Source organism: Mobula birostris, chromosome 6 (genome assembly GCF_030028105.1).
Source record: "Mobula birostris isolate sMobBir1 chromosome 6, sMobBir1.hap1, whole genome shotgun sequence".
Classification (NCBI taxonomy): Eukaryota; Metazoa; Chordata; class Chondrichthyes; order Myliobatiformes; family Myliobatidae; genus Mobula; species Mobula birostris.
Window position 1 is genome coordinate 133501202 of NC_092375.1, and position 19665 is coordinate 133520866.

Consider the following 19665-nt stretch of genomic DNA (forward strand, 5'->3'; position numbering starts at 1 on the left):
ATGCTCAAGTGTTTCAGTCTGCTGTAAGTATTCCCCACAATTGCCAAGGTCTTTTTCCCTAGTGAATACTGAAGCAAAGTGTTCATTAAGTACCTCCACTATCTCCTCTGACTCCATGCACGTGTTTCCACTATTGCTCCTATTCTCGCATGGCACATCCTCTTGCTCTTCACATACATACTTGTAGAATGCCTTGGCGTTTTCCTTAGTCTTGCTCACCAAGGCCTTCACATGGCCCCTTCTGGCTCTCCTAATTCCATTCTTAAGCACCTTCCTAGCAACCTTGTAATTTCTAGAATTCTAACAGTACCTAGTTTATTGAACCTTTCATAAGCTTTTCTTTTCTTCTTAACTAGATTTTCTACATACTTTGTACACCATAGTTCTTTAACTCTACCATCCTTTCCCTGCCTCAATGGAACATACCTATGCAGAACTCCATGCAAATGTTCCCTGAACATTTGCCACATTTCTGCCATGTATTTCCCTGAGAACATCTGCTCCCAATTTATGCTCCCAAGTTCCTGCCTAATAGCATCATATTTCCCCCTACTGCAATTAAGTGTTTGCCCAAATTGTCTGCTCCTATTCCTCTCCAGCGCTGTGGTGAAGGAGAAAGAATCGTGATCACTATCTCCAAAATGTTCTCCCACCGAGAGATCTGACACCTGACCAGGTTAATTTCCCAATACCAGATCAAGTACAGCCTCTCCTCTAGTTGGCTTATCTACATATTGTGTCAGGAAACCTTCCTGAACACACCTAATAAACTCCACCCTATCTAAACCCCTTGTGATAAGAAGATGCCAATTAATATTAGGAAAGTTAAAATCTCCCATCACAACAACCTTATTATTATTGCACCATTCTAGAATCTGTCTCCCTATCTGCTCCTCGATATCCCTGTTACTATTGGGTGGAGTCTATAAAAACACCCAGTAGAGTTATTGCCCCTATCTGAATTAGCTTGAGCAATCATGAGACTAAAATGTTTACAGGAATGTTCTCTTACACAAAGGATCCCTAGCTTTATTGTTCTTCGGGGTAAGAGCTTTGAAACCCTAGCATCAATTTTCAGTCATGCTTTCCATAAGGTTGGGGAGGGAGAAGCCTAGCGACCACAAATTTAAAAGTACAAGTTCCAGACACCTTTGATAGGTTGGTTTTATTTACAAACTGCAGCCCGTTGTGTGCAAATCATTTGGCACAAAGCCTATAAGTTCTCAATATCTGCAAATCAGAATCAGAATCAGGTTTTATATCATTGGCATTTGTCATGAAATTTATTGTTTTGCTGCAGCAGTACATTGCAATACATAATAATAAAACTATACATTACTATAAGTAATATATATATAACTGAAATTAAATAAATAGTGCAAAGAGAGAGAGAGAGAAAAAATACTGACGTAATGTACAATGGTTTATTGAACACTCAGAAATCTGGTGGTGGATGTGGAAGAAACTGTTCCTGAAATGTTGAGAGTGTGTCTTCAGGCTACTGTACCTCCTCCTTGATGGTAGCAATGAGGAAAGGGCATGTCGTAGGTGATGGAGGTCCTCAATAACGGATGTCATCTTTTTGAGGGATCACCTTTTGAGGTCCTCGATGCTGGTGACTGAGCTGGCTGAGTTTATAATTTTCTGCCGCATTTTCTGATCCTACGCAGTGGCCCCTCCATACCAGACAGTGATGTAACCAGTTAGAATGCTCTCCGCAGTACATCTGTAGGAATTTGTGAGTCTTTAGTGACAAAGCAAGTCCCCTCAACCTCCCATCGTGCCTTCTTTGTAATTGCCTCAATATGTTGGTCCCAGGATAGATCTTCGGAGAAGTTGACACCCAGGAACTTGAAACTGCTCACCTTTATCTCCCCCAGAGGAGGGGCTGTACTGGACCTGGTGTTGATGGGTAATAAACCTTTGAGTGGGTTAGCTGTTAGAAAATAGTGACCTCAACTCCCTCAATTTCAGGATAGTTACAGACAAGGATAGGTATGGTCCTTGCAGGAGAGTATTAAATTGGGGTAGGGCAGACTACGAAGGCATTAGGCAGAAACGTTAGTTGGGAACACCTTTTTTCTGGCAAGTTCACAGCAGACATATGAAGGGTGTTTAAAGATCAGTTGCACAGACTATGGGAAAGGTATGTTTCTGGTAGAAGGAAGGACAGGGATGGAAAGATATGGATGTCCAGAGAGCTGATGAAATTAGTCAAGAAGAAGATGAAAAGGTATGCAAAGCTTCAGAAGTTAGGATCAAACGGAGTACATGAGCAGCTTAAAGAATCCTGAAAAGAACTAAAGAAGGGAATTAGGAAAGCCTGGAAGGGCCATGAAAAGCCCTTGGCAAGTAGGATTAAGGTGAATCCCAAGGCATTCTATACATACATCAAGAGAAAGAGGATAACTAGGAAGAGGGTAGGACAACTCAAGGATAAAGAAGGGAACATTTGCTTGGATGCAGAAAATGTAAGTGAGGTACTTAATGAGTACTTTGTTTCTGTTTTTACAAGGAAAAGGATGTGGAGAACCAGGCGATCAGTACTGAGTGTATAAGTACGTTAGGGTGTTTGGTGGTCAAGGAGGAGGAAGTGTTGGGCCTCCTAATGAGTATTAAGGTGGATACGTTCCCAAGGCCTGATGGGATTTACCCCTGGTTATTGAATGAGGCAAGAGACAAGATTGCTAGGTCCTTGACCAGTATTTTCATGTCCTCTCTAGACACAGGCAATGATCTGGAGGACCGGCGAGTGGTTAATGTTGTACCTTTACCTACAGGAACAAGGGAAAATGCTGGGAACTATAGACCCAGGACATGAGTCTCACATCAGCTGCAGGGAGATTGCTGGAGAAAATTCTTAGGGATATGATATATCAGCATTTGGAAGCCCATGGCCTAACTAGGCCAGCATGGCTTTGTGTGGGGCAGGTTGTGTCTTATCCACTTGATTGAGTTTTTTGACAAGGTGTCGAGAGAGATTGATGAAGGTGGGGAAGTGGATGGTACCTACATAGATTTTAGTAAGGTGTCTGACAAAGTCCCTCATGGAAGGCTAATCCAGAAGATTAGGATGCATGGGGTCCACGGTGAATTGGCTGTTTGGATTCAGAACTGTCTTGAGCATAGAAGACAGGGGGTAGTGATCGAAGGCTTATTTGAGCTGAAGGTCTGTAATTAGTAGTGTTCTGCAGGGATCTGTACTGGGACCTCTGCTGTTTGTGATTTATACAAATGACCGGACGAAAATATAGATGAGAGGGTTAGTAAGCTCGCAGATGATACCAAGATTGGTGGAGTTGTGGATAGTGGCTGGCGAAGAATACAGTGCAATACTGTATATATCATTTGTAGATATGGGCAGAGAAATGGCAGATAGACTTTAACCTAGATAAATATGAGGTGTTGCACCTTAGTAGGGCAAATACAAGGAGACAGTACACTGTTAAGGGCTGTCTCCTTAACAGTTTTGCTGAGCAGAGTAATCAAGTTCATAGCTCCTTCAAAGTGCCTACACAGGTCGAGAAGGTGGTTAAGGAGGCTTATGGAATGCTTACTTTTATTATTCGAGGCATTGAGTTCAAAAGTCAGGAGATTATGTTGCAACTTTATAAAACTTTAGTTAGGCCACATCAGGAGTATTGCATATAGATCTGGTTGATCCACTATAGGAAGGATGTCAAGGCTTTGGAGAGAGTACAGAAGAGGTTTACCAAGTTTAGAGGGCATGTGCTATCGTGAAAAGCTGGATAAACTTTGGCTGTTTTCTCTGAAGTAGCTGAAGCTGAGAGGAGATCTGATAGAGGTTTATAAGATTATGAGAGGCATAGATGGAATAGCCAGGAAGTCTCTGTTCCCCAGAGTTGTAATGTCCAATACTGGAGAGCATGCATTGAATGTGAGGGGGGTAGTTTCAAAGGGGATGTGAGGGGTAAGTTTTTTACTCAGAGAGTAGTGGATAACGGGAATGCACTGCCTGGTATGGTGGTAGAGGCAAATACATTAGAGGCTTTTAAGAGATGTTTAGATAGCCCCATGAATGTGAGGAAGATGAAGGGATATGGACTTTGTGAGGTAGGAGGGATTAGTGTTTGAGTGTTTTTGGTTTGTTTTTTAGCTGGTTTGCTACAACGCTGTGGGTCAGGGGGCCTGTTCCTGTGCTGTACTGTTCTGTGTTCTACAAAATGCAAAGTCTGTTCACCCTTTTTGTTCTGGTTCCTGAGGCTCATCTTAGGTGGAGGATGCAAACGGTAGGGTGATGACAGCTTTAAGAATAGAGTCAAGGGAGAGCAGAGACTGTACATCTCCCTGTGAACCCAGACTCCTCCCTTTCACTTCTGCTCTGGTGCTGGACCTGGAGGTTCCTCGGACTGGCTCACCCAGGGCCCAGTAACAAGCTGGAAGCAAGAAACTCACAGCTGCTGCCTGATATTAGTGAGGAGGGCAGTCATTGACTACAGGATGAAGCTGATCAGTTGCTAAAATGGGCAGAGTAGAAGCAGATGGAATTTAATCCTGATAAGTGTGAAGTAAGCACTTTGGGAAGAGCATTAAGGGTAAACATCTACTAAAAAAGGTAGGACATTAAGGAGTATTGAGAAACTGAAGGAGTTGGTATGCAAGTCCAAGGTTTGCCAAAGGTAGCAGCACATCTGGAAGAGGTAGTGAAGAAGGCACTTCAGATGCCTGCATTCATTAGACGGGGCACAGAATATAAAAGCTGATAGGTTATGGTACAGCTTTTCAAGCACATGTTCAGCTGTGGTGTACAGTTCTGGTCACTGCACTACAGGAAGGATGTGGTTGCACTAGAGAGGATGCTGAGGAGATTCATCAGGACATGGCTAGAGGTGGAGTGGAACGTTGGAGTTACGGTATGAGGAGATCTGAGCAGGCTGGTTTCTTTCCCTTGCGGTAGAAGAAGCTGAGTGGGGAGATTATAGCGATGTAGAAAAATACAAGGGGCATAGACAGGATAAGTAGTAGGTAACTTTTCTCCATACCAGAGGTACCTACGCTTACAGCAAGAGGGTCAGACAGGATATGAGGCAGAACTTTTTCACTGAGGGGGTGACTGGAATCTAAACCTCACCGAGATAGGGTAAAAAAAACTCTCGCAATATTTAAGAAGTACTTAGGCAAACACTTGAATCGCCAAAGTGCACAGACCAAGAGCTGGGATTAGTATAATTAGTATAAATGGATACTGGATAACCAGCATGGACGATGTGGATAAAGGGTCTCTTTATGTGAGGGATGACTCTATGACTCGCTGATTTCTACTTTATTGTGTAAATGAGTTAAGTGAGGGTGCTGTGAATGCAACTGCTGCAGAGGTAAAGGTGAAGGAGAAGCCTCTCGTGAACATCATGGAGGCTACCAAGAAACTCACCCTCTGTTCAATGGCAGCTATAGCTGGTGAACACAAGAAATCAGAACTTCTGGCCACCTTGGCAACTCTGCAAACTTCAATTTTACATATCAAGTATTTCAATAAAGGCATACAATATATCCCTCCTGTTAACAGGCTATAGTTGGTGCCTGTCACCATACCCAACAACCAGTGGAGGAAGATACTATCGACCTATGCCAACCTGATGTCATAAACATCTATTTATATAACTTTTGGTAAGTTCTCAACCCCCTGTCTCTTCTCTTTTTTCTATTCCCCATTCTGATTTCCCTCTCATCCTTTCTCCTCACCAGCTCATCACTTCCATCTGGAGCTCCTCTTCCCTCCCATTCTTCCACGGTCCACTGACCTCTCTTATCAGCCTCCTTCTTCTTCAGCCCTTTACCCCATCCACCTGCCATCGTCCTGCTTCTTACTGCAGCCCCCATCCCCCAGCCACCCAACTCTGGCTTTCCCCCCCTTTCTTCTCCACTCCTGATGAAGAGTCTCAGCCCAAAACATTGACTGTTTGTTCCTCACCAGAGATGTTGCCTTACTTGCTGAGTTCCTCCAACATTTTGAGTTTGTTGCTCTAGATTTCCAGCATTTGCAGAACCTGTTGTACTTATCAACCAACGTAGCTCTCTTACCCAGCAAGTAATTCTGTGGTAGCCATTTCATGAGCTTGGTGTTGGTTGCCAGCTTCAAGGGCCTTTCTCTGGTGTGTCTCCACACCACCTGTAACAGGAGAGTTAAAGGTAATTTGCAGAGTCATACAGCATTCAGCCCTTTGGCCCGACTCATCCATGCTGACCAAGATGGCTACCTAAGATGGCCCCTGTTGCCTGCATTGGTCCATATCCCTCTAAGTCTTTCCTCTCCACGTACCTGTCCAAATGTCTTTTAAGCATTGTAATTGGACTTTCTCTGGCAGCCTGCTCCCTACAGCTCTGTGTGGAAAACATGCCCCTCAGGTCTCCTCCCCCTGTTGTTTTAGACTCCCTTACCCTGTGATCATCTACCCTGTCTCTGCCCCTCTTGATTCTGCAAAGCTTTCTGAGGTCACCCCTCCGCCTCTTTTGCTCCTGTCAAACTAATCTTACCCGTTCAGTAAGGTTTCAGTGTAGCCGAGCCCCGGAATCAATTTTAACTCAAGACATAAAGAGAAAGCCGTGCCTCAGCTCTCTGATGCAGTACTGAGGGGTTGCTGTACTGTTCTAGGTGTAATTATTTTAGTGAGATTTTAAAGTGAAGCTTCCTCGTGTGGATGTAAATGACCCCACGGCTACCACTCCAGTGATCCTGGTCATTGGTTATCATTCAAGTAACATCATTAAGAATAGATTGTCTAGTCATTGGCACACACAGAAAAAACTTCCAATGCACCTCAGTGTGCATTTTCTTTGTTGCAAATGTTAATGGTTTCGGAAGGAAACTCATTGACACGAGAATTAGTTCTGCTCTTCTCTCCTCAGACTTTGACTCACCTGTGGATATTTGCAGCATTTTCTGATATCCCTCAGATTTCCAGCTGTGTTTTGTTTTTCTCTCATTAGGTATTCTGGATGAATACACATGAAACAGGGACCTTGGGATCACAACCCAAAGGCAGGCCTGGAATGAATACAGACATGCGTTCTGATCAAACATCTTCTGGCTCTTGCTGCCATTGCCTGTCCCACAGTGAAAGGGACTGAAGGCGTAAGTGCCTGCATGGTTCTTGGCTGTACAAGTTTGTTGTGCATGTGTTGACCAGCAAAATTCTGCCACCATTTGTTTACATCTTCTGAGCAATTTGACCAAATGCTCCTGTAATCATGTTGGTTGTTGAGATTGGCTTGTCAATCAGGAGAAGGCCACAGCACCATTTTCTCCAGGAGTGTTCAAAAAGTTTTCCAGAACCTGGAAAGAAAAAAAAATTAAAATGGGAATTTGTGCTGGGGAAGTCTTCTCATAATACGTTGCCCATTTCCTCCTTTGCTTGCTAAGGGCTCCACTCCCCAACTCTAAACCCAGTAGCATGAGCAAAATCCCCAGGAAAATGCAGTCTGGTTCATCTGATTGATGCTTAAGGACGCTGATGAATTGAGAAAGGGGAACAGAAAAAGACTTATGGCAAAAGCACCAAATGAAATGGGGGGAATCAAATTCAGGGAAGGTCCTGAAAGGGCTCAGCAGACTGGTCAGAATCTGTAGAGAGAGAAGCAGAGTCCATGTCTCAGGTCAAAGACTTTTCATCAGAGCTCAGTTATTCAGCACCAAGCTACCAATGAAAATTGCGAGTCTCATAATTTCTCCTTCCCAGGGAGATACTGCCCCAGAGCACATCAGACACACCCAGGTCTTTCCTAGCTTTGTTCTTGGGTCTTCAATCTGAAACATTAACTCTGTTTCTCTTTCCATCGAAGCTGCTGACCTGATGAGTAATTCCAGCACCCTCTGCTTTTATTACACATTTACAGGATCTGCACTTAGATTAGATTAGATTAGATTATGAGGACACACAATCCTCTTTTATTGTCATTTAGTAATGCATGCATTAAGAAATGATACAATATTTCTCCAGTGTGATATCACAGAAACACAGGACAGACCAAGACTGAAAAACTAACAAAACCACATAATTATAACATATAGTTACAACAGTGCAAAGCAATACCGTAATTTGATAAAGAACAGACCATGGGCACGGTTAAAAAAAGTTCAAAGTCTCTCGAAAGTCCCACATCTCACACAGATGGGAAAAGGAAGAAAACTCTCCCTGCCATGCCCGACCACAGTCTGACTCTGAGTTGTCTGAAAACTTTGAGCCTCCAACCAGCCCTCCAACACCGAGCACTGAGCACCATCTCCGCCAAGCGCCTCGACCCCAGCCCCGGCTGCCAGCAGCAGGCAAAGCCGAGGAGCTGGGGCCTTCCCTCCAGAGATTCTCAATCGCACAGTAGCAGTGGCAGCGAACTGGGCATTTCAGAAGTTTCTCCAGATGTTCCTCCATGCTTCTCACGGCTGTCTCCATCAAATCAGAATTGTGCACGGCCCCTATTTAACAAATAGGATATCATTTCACCAGAAAGGCTGCATCGCGCTGCCATCTTCTCCTCCCGCCTTTCCTGGTTTTACTAGATTTACCTTAGCCAACTACCTATGTGGACATGTTCCCCACAGTGCACAAGCGCAGTAACCACAGCCTGCGCTGTGTACAGTGTGCATGGTCGACAGGGTGAACTGCAGCCAGTCACCAAAGCGTGGACAGAATCCTCAAGGACTAGGGCAGCAACTTTATGGAATACTACCTTCTTGGTCATCTTCAACTTAATGTACATTCTATCCAAATTTATCCCCATTTCTTCATTACCATTTCTCAGATTAAATTGAATGCTGCCTGAGTGACCTTCAAAGTCAAATAATTCAACAGTACACCAATTTCTTATACCCAGGAGGTGAGTACCTGCCATTTTACATGATTGTACTTGCACTTGTCACAGTGAGACATGCCAATCATTTAATTCACACCAGTACTGCTTCCCCCGGGGCAAGAGCTTCCTGTCCTTGTAGTTGATGCCTCCAACAAGTACCACGTTTGGCATCAGGGGTCTGAGGTATTCCAGGATGAAGTCATATCGCAGCAGCCAGATAGAAGACCAGGGTCACATCTCTCTGGTGGAACCTGGTGGCCAAATCTTCAAACGACAAATCCACAAAGAAACAGAGCAATGGATCCAAAAAGTTAATCGGTATGTTTCCAGTCCTTCGGAGAAAAGTCTTTCAATTGGTGTTTCCTGTGAAAGTTTTAGGCATGTACGAGAGTGGTGTGGGGCACCTAGTGGCTGAGTATTCCAAACCACAAGGGATACATTGCAGTAAGTTCACAGTGGGGAGAGAGGGGTACTTGCCAAGTGCTTTAACTGTTTGTCAGCAGGGCATCAAATTTTGCTTTAACAACTCCTGTATCACTTCTGCATTTAACAATAAATATTCACATTTAAGCCACACACACAAAATGCTGGAGGAACTCAGCAGGCCATGTAGCATCTATGGAAAAGAGTCCAGTCCTTCTGAAGGGTCTTGGCCTGAAACATCAATTATACCCTTTTCCATAGACACTGCCTGGCCTACTGAGTTTCTCCAGCATTTTGTGTGTGTTGCTTGAATTTCCAGCCTCTGCAGATTTTCTCCTGTTTGGAATATTCTCAGTTAGACTGGACATACTGCCTGTACCATTGGTATGCTGCATTTTCCTCCAAACCTGTTCAAAAACAGTCCCATTGTAAAAAGCCAGCTCTATCATATTTATGTGTATCTGCTCCATATCTTCTTTGCTGAAGGAAATGAAATAAATCTTGCTGGTGTAGTAATGGGATGTCTTCAAAGAGTTCCAGGGAAACAATAACAATTTGATGTCCTCTCCTGTGAAGGGTCTCCAGTTTGGTCTGGATGCTGAATCAATGACTCCAGGCAACAGGAACACCAACCCTAGACATTTTCTCTTCCTCCCTCTCCCATCAGGCAGATGATACAAAAAGCCTGAAATCACGTACCACCAGGCTCAAGGACAGATTCTGCCCCACTGTTATCAGACTCTTGAATGGACCCTGTTGTACGATAAGAGGGACCCTTGACTTCACAATCTAACTCATCATGATCTCGCACTTCATTGTTTACCTGCACCACACTCCTTCGGTAGCTTTTACTTTTTATTCTGCATTGTTATTGTTTTACCTTACTATACCTCAATGCACTGTGTAACGATTTGATCTGCATGTACAACATCCAAGGCAAGCTTTTGACTGCATCTTGACTCGTGACAATAATAAATCAATACCAATACCAATCAAAAACTTCTCTTTGCTCCCCTCTCCCATTGGCCAGAAGTTACAACAGGAGAGGGGAGCTCATACTACCAGGTTCAAGGCCCCACTGTTTTAAGACTTTTGAATGGACAACTAGAATATTAAAGAGGAACCCTTATCCCACAAAAAGGGAGGGGGGAAGCCTAGAGGATGGGCAAGGAGTATAGTGAGAGGGACAGAGTGAGAAAAAGGAGAGAGAGAGAAAAAGAATATATATATAAAATAAATAAATAACGGATGGGGTACGAGGGTACGAGGTGATATACTGCGTCTGGTGCTCCCAATGTGGCCTTCTATATATTGGCGAGACCCAACGCAGACCGGGAGATCGTTTTGCTGAACACCTACGCTCTGTCTGCCAGAGAAAGCAGGATCTCCCAGTGGCCACACATTTTAATTCCATGTCCCATTCCCATTCTGATATTTCTATCCACAGCCTCCTCTACTGTAAAGATGAAGCCACACTCAGGTTGGAGGAACAACACCTTATATTCCATCTGGGTAGCCTCCAACCTGATGGTGTGAACATTGACTTCTCTAACTTCCGTTAATGCCCCACCTCCCCCTTGTACCCCATCTGTTATTTATTTATTTATTATTATAGTATATATTCTTTATCTCTCTCTCTCCTTTTTCTCACTCTGCCCTCTCACTATACCTCTTGCCCATCCTCTGGATTTCCCCTCCTCCTCCCTTTCTTTCTCTCTAGGCCTCCTGTCCCATGATCCTCTCGTATCCCTTTTGCCAATCAACTGTCCAGCTCTTGGCTCCATCTCTCCCCCTCCTGTCTTCTCCTACCATTTTGGATCTCCCCCTCCCATTCCCACTTACAAATCTCTTACTAGCTCTTCTTTCAGTTAGTCCTGACGAAGGGTCTCGGCCCGAAACGTCGACTGTACCTCTTCCTAGAGATGCTGCCTGGCCTGCTGCGTTCACCAGGAAACAAGTCACATGGCTTACACGAGAAATGAATGGCAAATTAATTAAGGTAGAATTGGACGCTGGGTCAGTTGTTTTAGTCATTGCACAAAATAAGTTTGAACAGCCTGCAGATATCCGACTAAGAACTTATAGCAGAGAAAAGATAACTCCTGTGGAAATGATATTTGTAACAGAGAAATACAACAAACAACGTGTCACATTGGGCTTGGATGTGATAAAAACAGGAGGGCCAGCATTGTGGGGCCATGACTGACTAAGATAACCACAACTTGATTGGAGATCCATCCACCATTAGCATGCAACACCCCCAAGTTCAAAGTAAGTTTATTATCAAAGTACATTAGGTCCGCTGGCTCAGGACTGAGCAAGCATAGAAGGCATTCAGCTCATCTGGAAACAAAGCCCTGTTGTCACCTATTTTACCTAATTTAACTTTCTAAGAGGTGATAGTATTCAAGCCCTGCCACAACTGTTGAGCATCCCTTGTTGATTCAAGTTTAGGCTGGAATTGTCACTCTGCCCATGAGATGGCTTTCCAGAGGAAGTACCTGGACCTCTTGTACCTTACTTGGTCACAAAGCTTGAATGGCTCTCAACAGATTGCGGATCTCTTAGTTAATCCAATGCTTCTGGTTGGGGAAGACCGAATGATTTAGTGGGGACAAATCCGCCATATCAGAGCACCACCGAAAGTTTATCATGAAACACACACCTCCACCTTTTTTCTTTTCAGAATCAGCAGTTCGGTCCACTCAGTAGATCAAGAAGCCTTCAGGTCTGACCACTGTATCTGGTGTGCTGGGAGAAAGCCATGTCTCTCTTAGACATAGCACACAACAAACTCTCATTTTCCTCCAACTCAGCAATCTCGCCCTCAGGTCCTCAGTTTTGCTCTCCAACAACTGCACCTTTGCTAACAAGTTGCTGAGTAAGGAGGGCCTCATCTTCCTGCATTTCAGTATGGCTTCGAGACCCCCTCCCTACACCTCACTTCCGGCCATGTCCGTTGAGTCCTTCAGAAGATCGTGAACTCTGCGGATCATTGAGTTGGTTTAAAAGTACATTGTTTAAAGGGAAATTACATGCTGCAGATTGCAGTGAGAGTAATTCAAAAGAGGTGTACATAGAAGTATTGTACGTAACTGTGGTTCCCCGGCATTATCTTCCTGATCAGTACTTAGGAAAGGTACTGGATGCTGCCACAGCAGTGTTCAAGGATGGCATTGGAAAACTCAAACATGTCAAAGATAACATAGTGTCATATGAAAATGCCACACCCAGGTTTTACAAAGCCCATCCAGATCCTTATACCATCCGTCATAAAGTAGCCAGTGAGCTAGACCGCATGGAGGCTGAAGGAATTCTTTCCAAAGGTGAGTGGAGCCCATGGCCTACACCTATGGTCCCAGTAGCCAAGAAGGATAGGTCTATTAAGACATGTGGTAATTTTAAGGTCACCATCAACCCCAGTATTGAACATAGATTAATACCCTCTGCCCAGGAGAAAGGATATATTTGCAAATCTTTCTAGAGGAAAGCTCTTCAACAAAGCGGACTTAGCTGAGGCCTATCTACAGATGGAAGAAGAGTCCAAAGTATTTCTCACAAAGTCTTTATCGTTATAATAGGTTTATTTTTGAAATAGCATCTGCACCTGCACTCTAGCTAGGCACTCAGTGTTACCCGGATGACATCATTTTTACCAGTAAGGATTACAAGGAACATTGCCAAAATCTCAAGACAATGATCATTTTAGATCATAAGACACAGGAGCAGAATTGGGCCACTCGGCTCATTGAATCTGCTCTGCCATTCCATCATGGCTGATTTACTATCCCTCTCAACCCCATCCTGCTGTCTTTTCTTGTAACCTTTGATAATCTGAGTAATCATGAACCTATCAACCTCCACTTTCAATATACCCAGTGACTTGGCCTCCTGTGGCGATGAATTCCACAGATCACCATCCTCTGGCTGAAGAAGTTCCTGCTCATATTTGTTCTAAATGGACATCCCTCTATAATAAAACTGTGCCACAGATGCTACCTGACCTGGTGAGTTCTTCATGCATTTTGTGTGTTACTCACAGACCTAATCTTCCTGATACAATAGTACCCGAGTGCATGGAGAGGAAGACCTAAACAGTGAATTAAACTCTGGACACCTTCCAGCACGAATGCACAAGGAAACAGGAAATTACTGCACACGAGATTACAAGATACATCAAAAGTCTGCAAACAATTTTTGTCCCTCCTTAAGGGAAGATGGTAAAAAAGATTAGAAGATTAAGGGTTTAGAGCATGATACAACATGCATGAATTATTTAAACCAAGCATCACTTACTGTGGTCACACCTTCGATGCACAAGCATAACACAAGTGTGCTGAGAAAATTCAAGCAGCGGTGGATGCCCCAGGGTCAAAGGTCACATCACAGTCAATTCCTATAACAGGTTCCTGTCAAACCTGGCTAGTGAGCTGCACCCCTTAAACTCATTACTACAGATCGGGAGGAAATAGCAAAGGATAAAATAGTGTGAGGAGGGTTTCCAAAAGGTTCAAACCATTCAATGGTTCTGTTTATTATCAGAGAATGTATACAGTATACAACCTGAAATACTTGTCCTTGCAGGCATACCATGAAAAATATAAGAACTCCAAAGCTCCCTCTCCCCCTCCCATGCACAAGCAGCAGCAAGCATCAACACCCGAACCTCCCCCTCCACCTGCCCCCCACCCACTTCAGCAAAAAGTGTCCACCACCCACCAAGCAACAGCGCAGCACCCAAAGAGAGATCATGATCTGCAGTCAACAAAAACAATGGTTTACCCGACAGGCTGTCTCTAAATCCCTGCCTATTGACGGGTCTATAATAGAGTCCCATCAATGTGGTTAACCCTTTTTTATTGTAAAGTTCCACCCAAATTGCCTCGTAGATGAGCCCTCCAGTATGTATTCTGAGCACTGTTGTGACATTTTCCTTAATGAGTAATGCCATTCTTCTCCCTTTACTATCACCCCTCTATCATTCTAAAACAACAGAATCCCAGAAAATCAGAATCCTGCTCTTCATGCAACCAAGTCTCACTAATGGCTAAAACATCATTATTTCACAAGCTGATCCATGCTCTGAGATCATCTACCTTACCTACATATTACTTGCATTGTAGAATCATCTCAGAACATTAGCCACACCATGCTCAAACAGTCGATTTTTGTTTTTGCTTATAGGATTTGCATCCATTTTTCTTACAGTCATTTCACTTGCCGGCTTCCCTCTCTGATTCCCATGTCCTTGCAACTCCACTTTAATTCCTCTCATCCCTTATCCCAAGCAACTAGCCTTCCTGCAAGGAATTTGGTTCCCACCTCCAGTTCACGTGCAAACAGCTCCCATCTGTTCATGAAGAGAATCCAATGACCCAAGATCTGAAGCCTCCTTCCTGCACCATTTCCTTAACTAAATGTAAAACTGCACTACCTTCCTATTTCTTGCCTCACCAGCATGTGGCACTGGTAATAATCCTGAGATCACCACCCTGGAGTTCTTGTCTTTTAACTTAGCACCTAACTCCCTGAAGTCACTTTGCAGGACCTTGTCACCCTTCCTGCCGACGTCATTGGTGCCAATTGGGACCATGGCTTTGGGCTGTTCACACTTCCCATTAAGAATGCTGTGGATTCATTCGAAAACATCTCTGAACCTGACACCTAGGAGGCAATATACCATCCAGGACTCTCATTTTCATCCACAGAACATCCTGTCTGTTCCCCTAACAAATGAATACCGTTGTCCTCTCCTCCCCCACCTCCACTTCCCTTCTGAGCCACAGAGCCATTCTCAATGCCAGAAAGCTGACTGCTATGGCTTTATCCTGGTAGGTCATCTCCCCCTAATAGTGTCCAAGGTGGCATACTTATTTGTAACAGGAATGGCCACCGGGTATTCTGCACTGATTGCCTATTCCCTTTCTCTGCACTGAGGATTACTCAGCTACCTTTATCCTGCAGCTTTGGTGGGACTGCCTCTCTATAACTCGGGTCTATCAACCGCTCGGTCTCCCAAATGATCCAACTCCAGCTCCCTAACACGGACTATTAGCAGCTGCAGTCAGATGCAGAAATCTTGTGAAGAATTTTGTACCTGTTTTCCTCTCTACAGACATTGCACGATGTGTTGAATATTTCTAGTGTTTTTGCTGGTTGTTCAGCTGGTTTATTGGACAGATAGGTGCACAGATAGAGTGGGAACAAAATTACGGAGTGGATTGGGTTCGGCCGCATCAGTGCGTGTTCTTCTGGTAATTCCGACTGAGACTCCCCTTTGCTGCTCATTGGCTGTGTCACTTTATCTAGACAAGCATTGAAGGGTCACCTCACAAAATGGGATCTTTAAGTAACTGAGTGCAGTCTGTATTTGGGGTGAGAGGCAGCTGCCATCCTGAAGCAACCGACTGCTGAGCATCAGGGTTGGTGTGAAGGCTACGTCCTGATGCATCTCTGAACTGAGAGCTCAGGGTGCAGGGCCATCAGAGGAGTAAGTGTCAGATGATCATGATCATGAAAATGGGGTACTGTGGGAAGCCATGCTTCATTTTGCAGGCTTTTCCTTTATTTCCTCTGGACACCTCATTTCACTTGTGTGCAGATGTGAGGCCGACTCACTCTGACAGTCAAGGTCGCATGGCAAGGAAAAAGCGATCGACATTCCACCAATTGATCCGATTTTGTGACGTTGAGTTAATATCAACTATCAGGCAGGAAGATTTCATTTGTTCTCATAATAATGATTTAGGATCATTCAGATTGACTCGTGAGGGCAGGCCAGTTCAAAGCCTCATCCAATGGGCAGCATCTCTGACTGCGCAACATGGCCCCTGTACTGCAATGGGGCATTATTCCCAATGGGAAGAAAGTGTAACACCCTAATGGCAAGGTAAGAGCCCTATCATTGCTGTCTCCATAATAGGAATCCATATTCTAACATTGCAGTAAAGGCAGCAGTGCAAGATGGAACCAGTCATTTTGCCAGCAAATCAAACTGAACACATTTTGCATTTGTGAGGAACAGCCAATGAACATATACAGTACTCTGTTTAATGTGATGTAATATTCCACAATTCACTCTAGGTTACAAATTTCCTATTGCTTACATTCTCTGAGAAACTTTGCCCAGTTGTGTTTGGTATCTTTAGACCTGGAATCAAGTTTACAATAGGCCTGTAGAAAACTTAGGACTAAAACAAACATTATTGTCTATAAAGCTATAAACTAATCAAGCAATTTTAATCGTTTCATGAAAGATTGCACGATTGCTTTGAGTTCACCTGAAGCTAGAAGAGGATAGAGACAGATTAATTGAGTGGACAATGATATTGCAAAAGGTATACCAGGGGTGATTGATAAGTTCGTGGCCTAAGGTAGAAGGAGTCAATCTTAGAAAACATAGCTCATTTAGTTTCCAACATAGTCCCCACCAACATTAAAAATTTAGTCCAGCGGTCATGGAGCATACGGATCCCTTCTTTGTAGAAGTCAGTGTCTTGGACCTCCAGAAAGTGGTCCACAGCAGGGGTGATTGATAAGTTCGTGGCCCAAGGTAGAAGGAGATGAGTTATACAGCTCTCGTTACATGCACGTGCAGTTCAACTCTTCGAGTGATTATGCAGGAAGTTTGAAGTTAATAATTCATGTCCTTCTACTTTAGGCCACGAACTTATCAATCACCCCTGCTGTGGACCACTTTCTGGAGGTCCGAGACGCCGACTTCTACCAAGAAGGGATCCGTATGCTCCACGACCGCTGGACTAAGTGTGTAAATGTAGCAGGGAACTATGTTGAAAAATAAATGTGCTAGGTTTTCTAAAATTGACTCCTTCTTCCTTAGGCCACAAACTTATCAATCACCCCTCGTACGATGCAAGAAAATGTGTGACTGTCCAGTTTGACAGGATTTTTTTTGGTACAAATGCATATCATTTAAATGGCGATGAATTGCGGAGCTCTGAGATGCAAAGGGGTCTAGGTGTCCTCGTGCATCATTCATAAAAATTTATTAAGCAGATAAGGCAAATAGTTAAAAGCTAACAGAACACTATTGCTTATTGCAAGGGCAGTGTGGGGGTTATGGTGTTGTTGTGGACTGAGAAATGGAGAATATTGCTTATTTTTCCCAGAATACATTGTGTTGGAGCACTTTGCTGCTGATTTCTTGTTAGGAGTGCATTAATGCCTTAAATAAGAACCTCTGTTGAGAACAGAACTCATTAACATAACTACAGTCCAGGTAGATAGATAGATAGATATACTTTATTGATCCCGAGGGAAATTGGGTTTCGCTACAGCCGCACCAACCAAGAATAGAGCATGAATATGGTAATACAAAACCCACAAACAATCAAACAACAATATGCAAACTATGCCAGTTGGAAATAAGTCCAGGACCAGCCTATTGGCTCAGGGTGTCTGACCCTCCACTGGAGGAGCTGCAAAGTTCGATGGCCACAGGCAGGAACAACCTCCCGTGACGTCCAGTGTTGTATCTCGGTGGAATATGGCCGGAGTCCAACGGCAAAGAGTTCAATATCCGGTCTACAAACACGTTCCTCCATCGTAATATGACCAGGATTGCACCATCTGTTGTTAACCAGAACAGCAAGCCCCCAACTCCTTTACGCTTACCGCTCTCAGTGCACTTCCGGTCAGCCCGAATGGTCTGGAAGCCCTCCATGGCAAAGTTTTGATTGGGTATGTCCTCGTGCAGTCCCGTTTCAGTAAAACACATAACACTGCACTCCCGAAATGTTCTCTGATTCCTGGCTAGAGCGGTCAACTCATCCATTTTATTACCCACCAAACTCCTCTTCTCCATAAGTCTCTGTTGTCTCGAGCTGGTCCTCTTTCCTCGCTTTTGTGATCCCCCTCTGCATCCTCTGTGTGTTTTCCTCCAGATTTCAGCCAGGGTGTCCGCCGCTCTGTTCGCTAAACGGGCCGGCATAAGCGCAATCAGCTGGTCCCTGGAATAAACAATGCGACCATACTGCTGCCCCGCTAATGAGCTTTTGCCATTAGTGGGGCAGCAGTAATAATGATACTTATTGCCATTGACAACTACGGAGGCCAAGTCATTGGATACAGTTAAAGCGGAGGTTGATTAGTACAAGCATCAAAGCTTACAAGGGAAAGCAGGAGAATGGGGCTGAGAGGGAAAATAAATCAGCCATGATTGAATAGTGAAGTAGACTACATGGGCCAAACGAACTAATTCTGCTCTATGTCTTATGGTCTTATAGCAGAATTTTGTGTTTCACCAGTATCTCAAACAATATGAAACATCTGAAGGAGCTTCACAGCAGCAGTTATAAACATCAGTCCTCACTGAGCTGTTGGTAGGTATTCAGGGGGGACTCCAAAAGCTGGCAGGAAGGGAGGCTAAAGGAAAAACAAGAGAAGGGGAGAGTGGCATTTTGAGAGAGAAATGCAAAGCAAAACTTGGATGTTGGAGGTATAGCTACAAATGGAAGGGGGCGGGATGTGAAAATTATGATTTGAGTCCACCATATGACAGTGGGGGAAAGTTTTGGGCTTTGGACAATCAGATGCCCTGGAGAAGCCTCATCTTAAGAAGGCTCTTCAGTCAAGTTTGTTCTTCCTGTGGCCCTTCACTTTGCGTAGGCAGACTAAGCAGCACTTGGTCACTAGGTAGACAAATAATAAGGTCACAGCAAGAAGGGTGCCGATGACATCCAAACAATGGAACTGGATCCAATTCAGATCTTGAGCTGCAGTCTGCAAATGTTTGGCACCTCTGTGCTTCATTACAAACTCAACCCAATAGACAGAGAGCTCCAGTGGGTTGAACGGGTGATCCTTGTGCAGCGAAGACAGCTTCATCATGGTTTCCTTGTACCTGAAACATAAAGTTATTGCACTGTTAAGACAATGGTTCCCACTGAAGATCTCTCAGAACCAGATGTAATCAGTCCTTGAAGCAAGAAGACCTCTTTGGATCTAGCCAGCGAATGCAGCATTATTGATGGCATTACTGATCCTGGCACTGCAGTTATAATTCAGTCCGGATACCACACTCATCAAACTAATACTACAATTGTGGATATAGCATAAGTAAAAGAAGGAATTTAGACTCAAAATCTGCCACAAGATGATACTGTTTCCAGTCCATTTCCATATCTCTTTCAGGGCCTTCCACCAATTTAACATTTCCCAGCTCACCTTCTCACCATGGACATGAAGTCCCTTCTCACCACCACCTCCTCGTGTGATGTTCTGCAGATCTGAGTTTTGTACAACACGAGGAATGTTCATGGACTACTCAAGTGACTCCCCTTATCACTTATTCCAGTACAATGATGACTATATCACTGCTGCTTTTTGTTCTCAATCCACACTCGCAATTTTATTCCAATTTTCATCATTCACCTGTTCCATCTTCAGCTCAACTCTCTTTCATATTTCTCTCTC

General features: G+C 44.0%; 1 protein-coding gene and 1 pseudogene across 1 annotated transcript in view; both read right to left on the bottom strand.

Annotated features, from left to right (window-relative positions):
- LOC140198722 (UDP-glucuronosyltransferase 1A6-like) overlaps nucleotides 1–12185 on the bottom strand; it is a 32149-nt pseudogene extending 19964 nt beyond the window's left edge.
- Nucleotides 12186–17481: 5296 nt separating this feature from the next.
- Nucleotides 17482–19665, bottom strand: part of LOC140199894 (UDP-glucuronosyltransferase 1A1-like) — a 29514-nt gene continuing 27330 nt past the window's right edge. Inside the window, exon 5 of the mRNA XM_072262398.1 lies at nucleotides 17482–19093. Within this exon, the coding sequence (XP_072118499.1) occupies nucleotides 18817–19093 (277 nt within the window). The 3' untranslated portion in view covers nucleotides 17482–18816. The remainder of the gene's footprint in view (nucleotides 19094–19665) is intronic.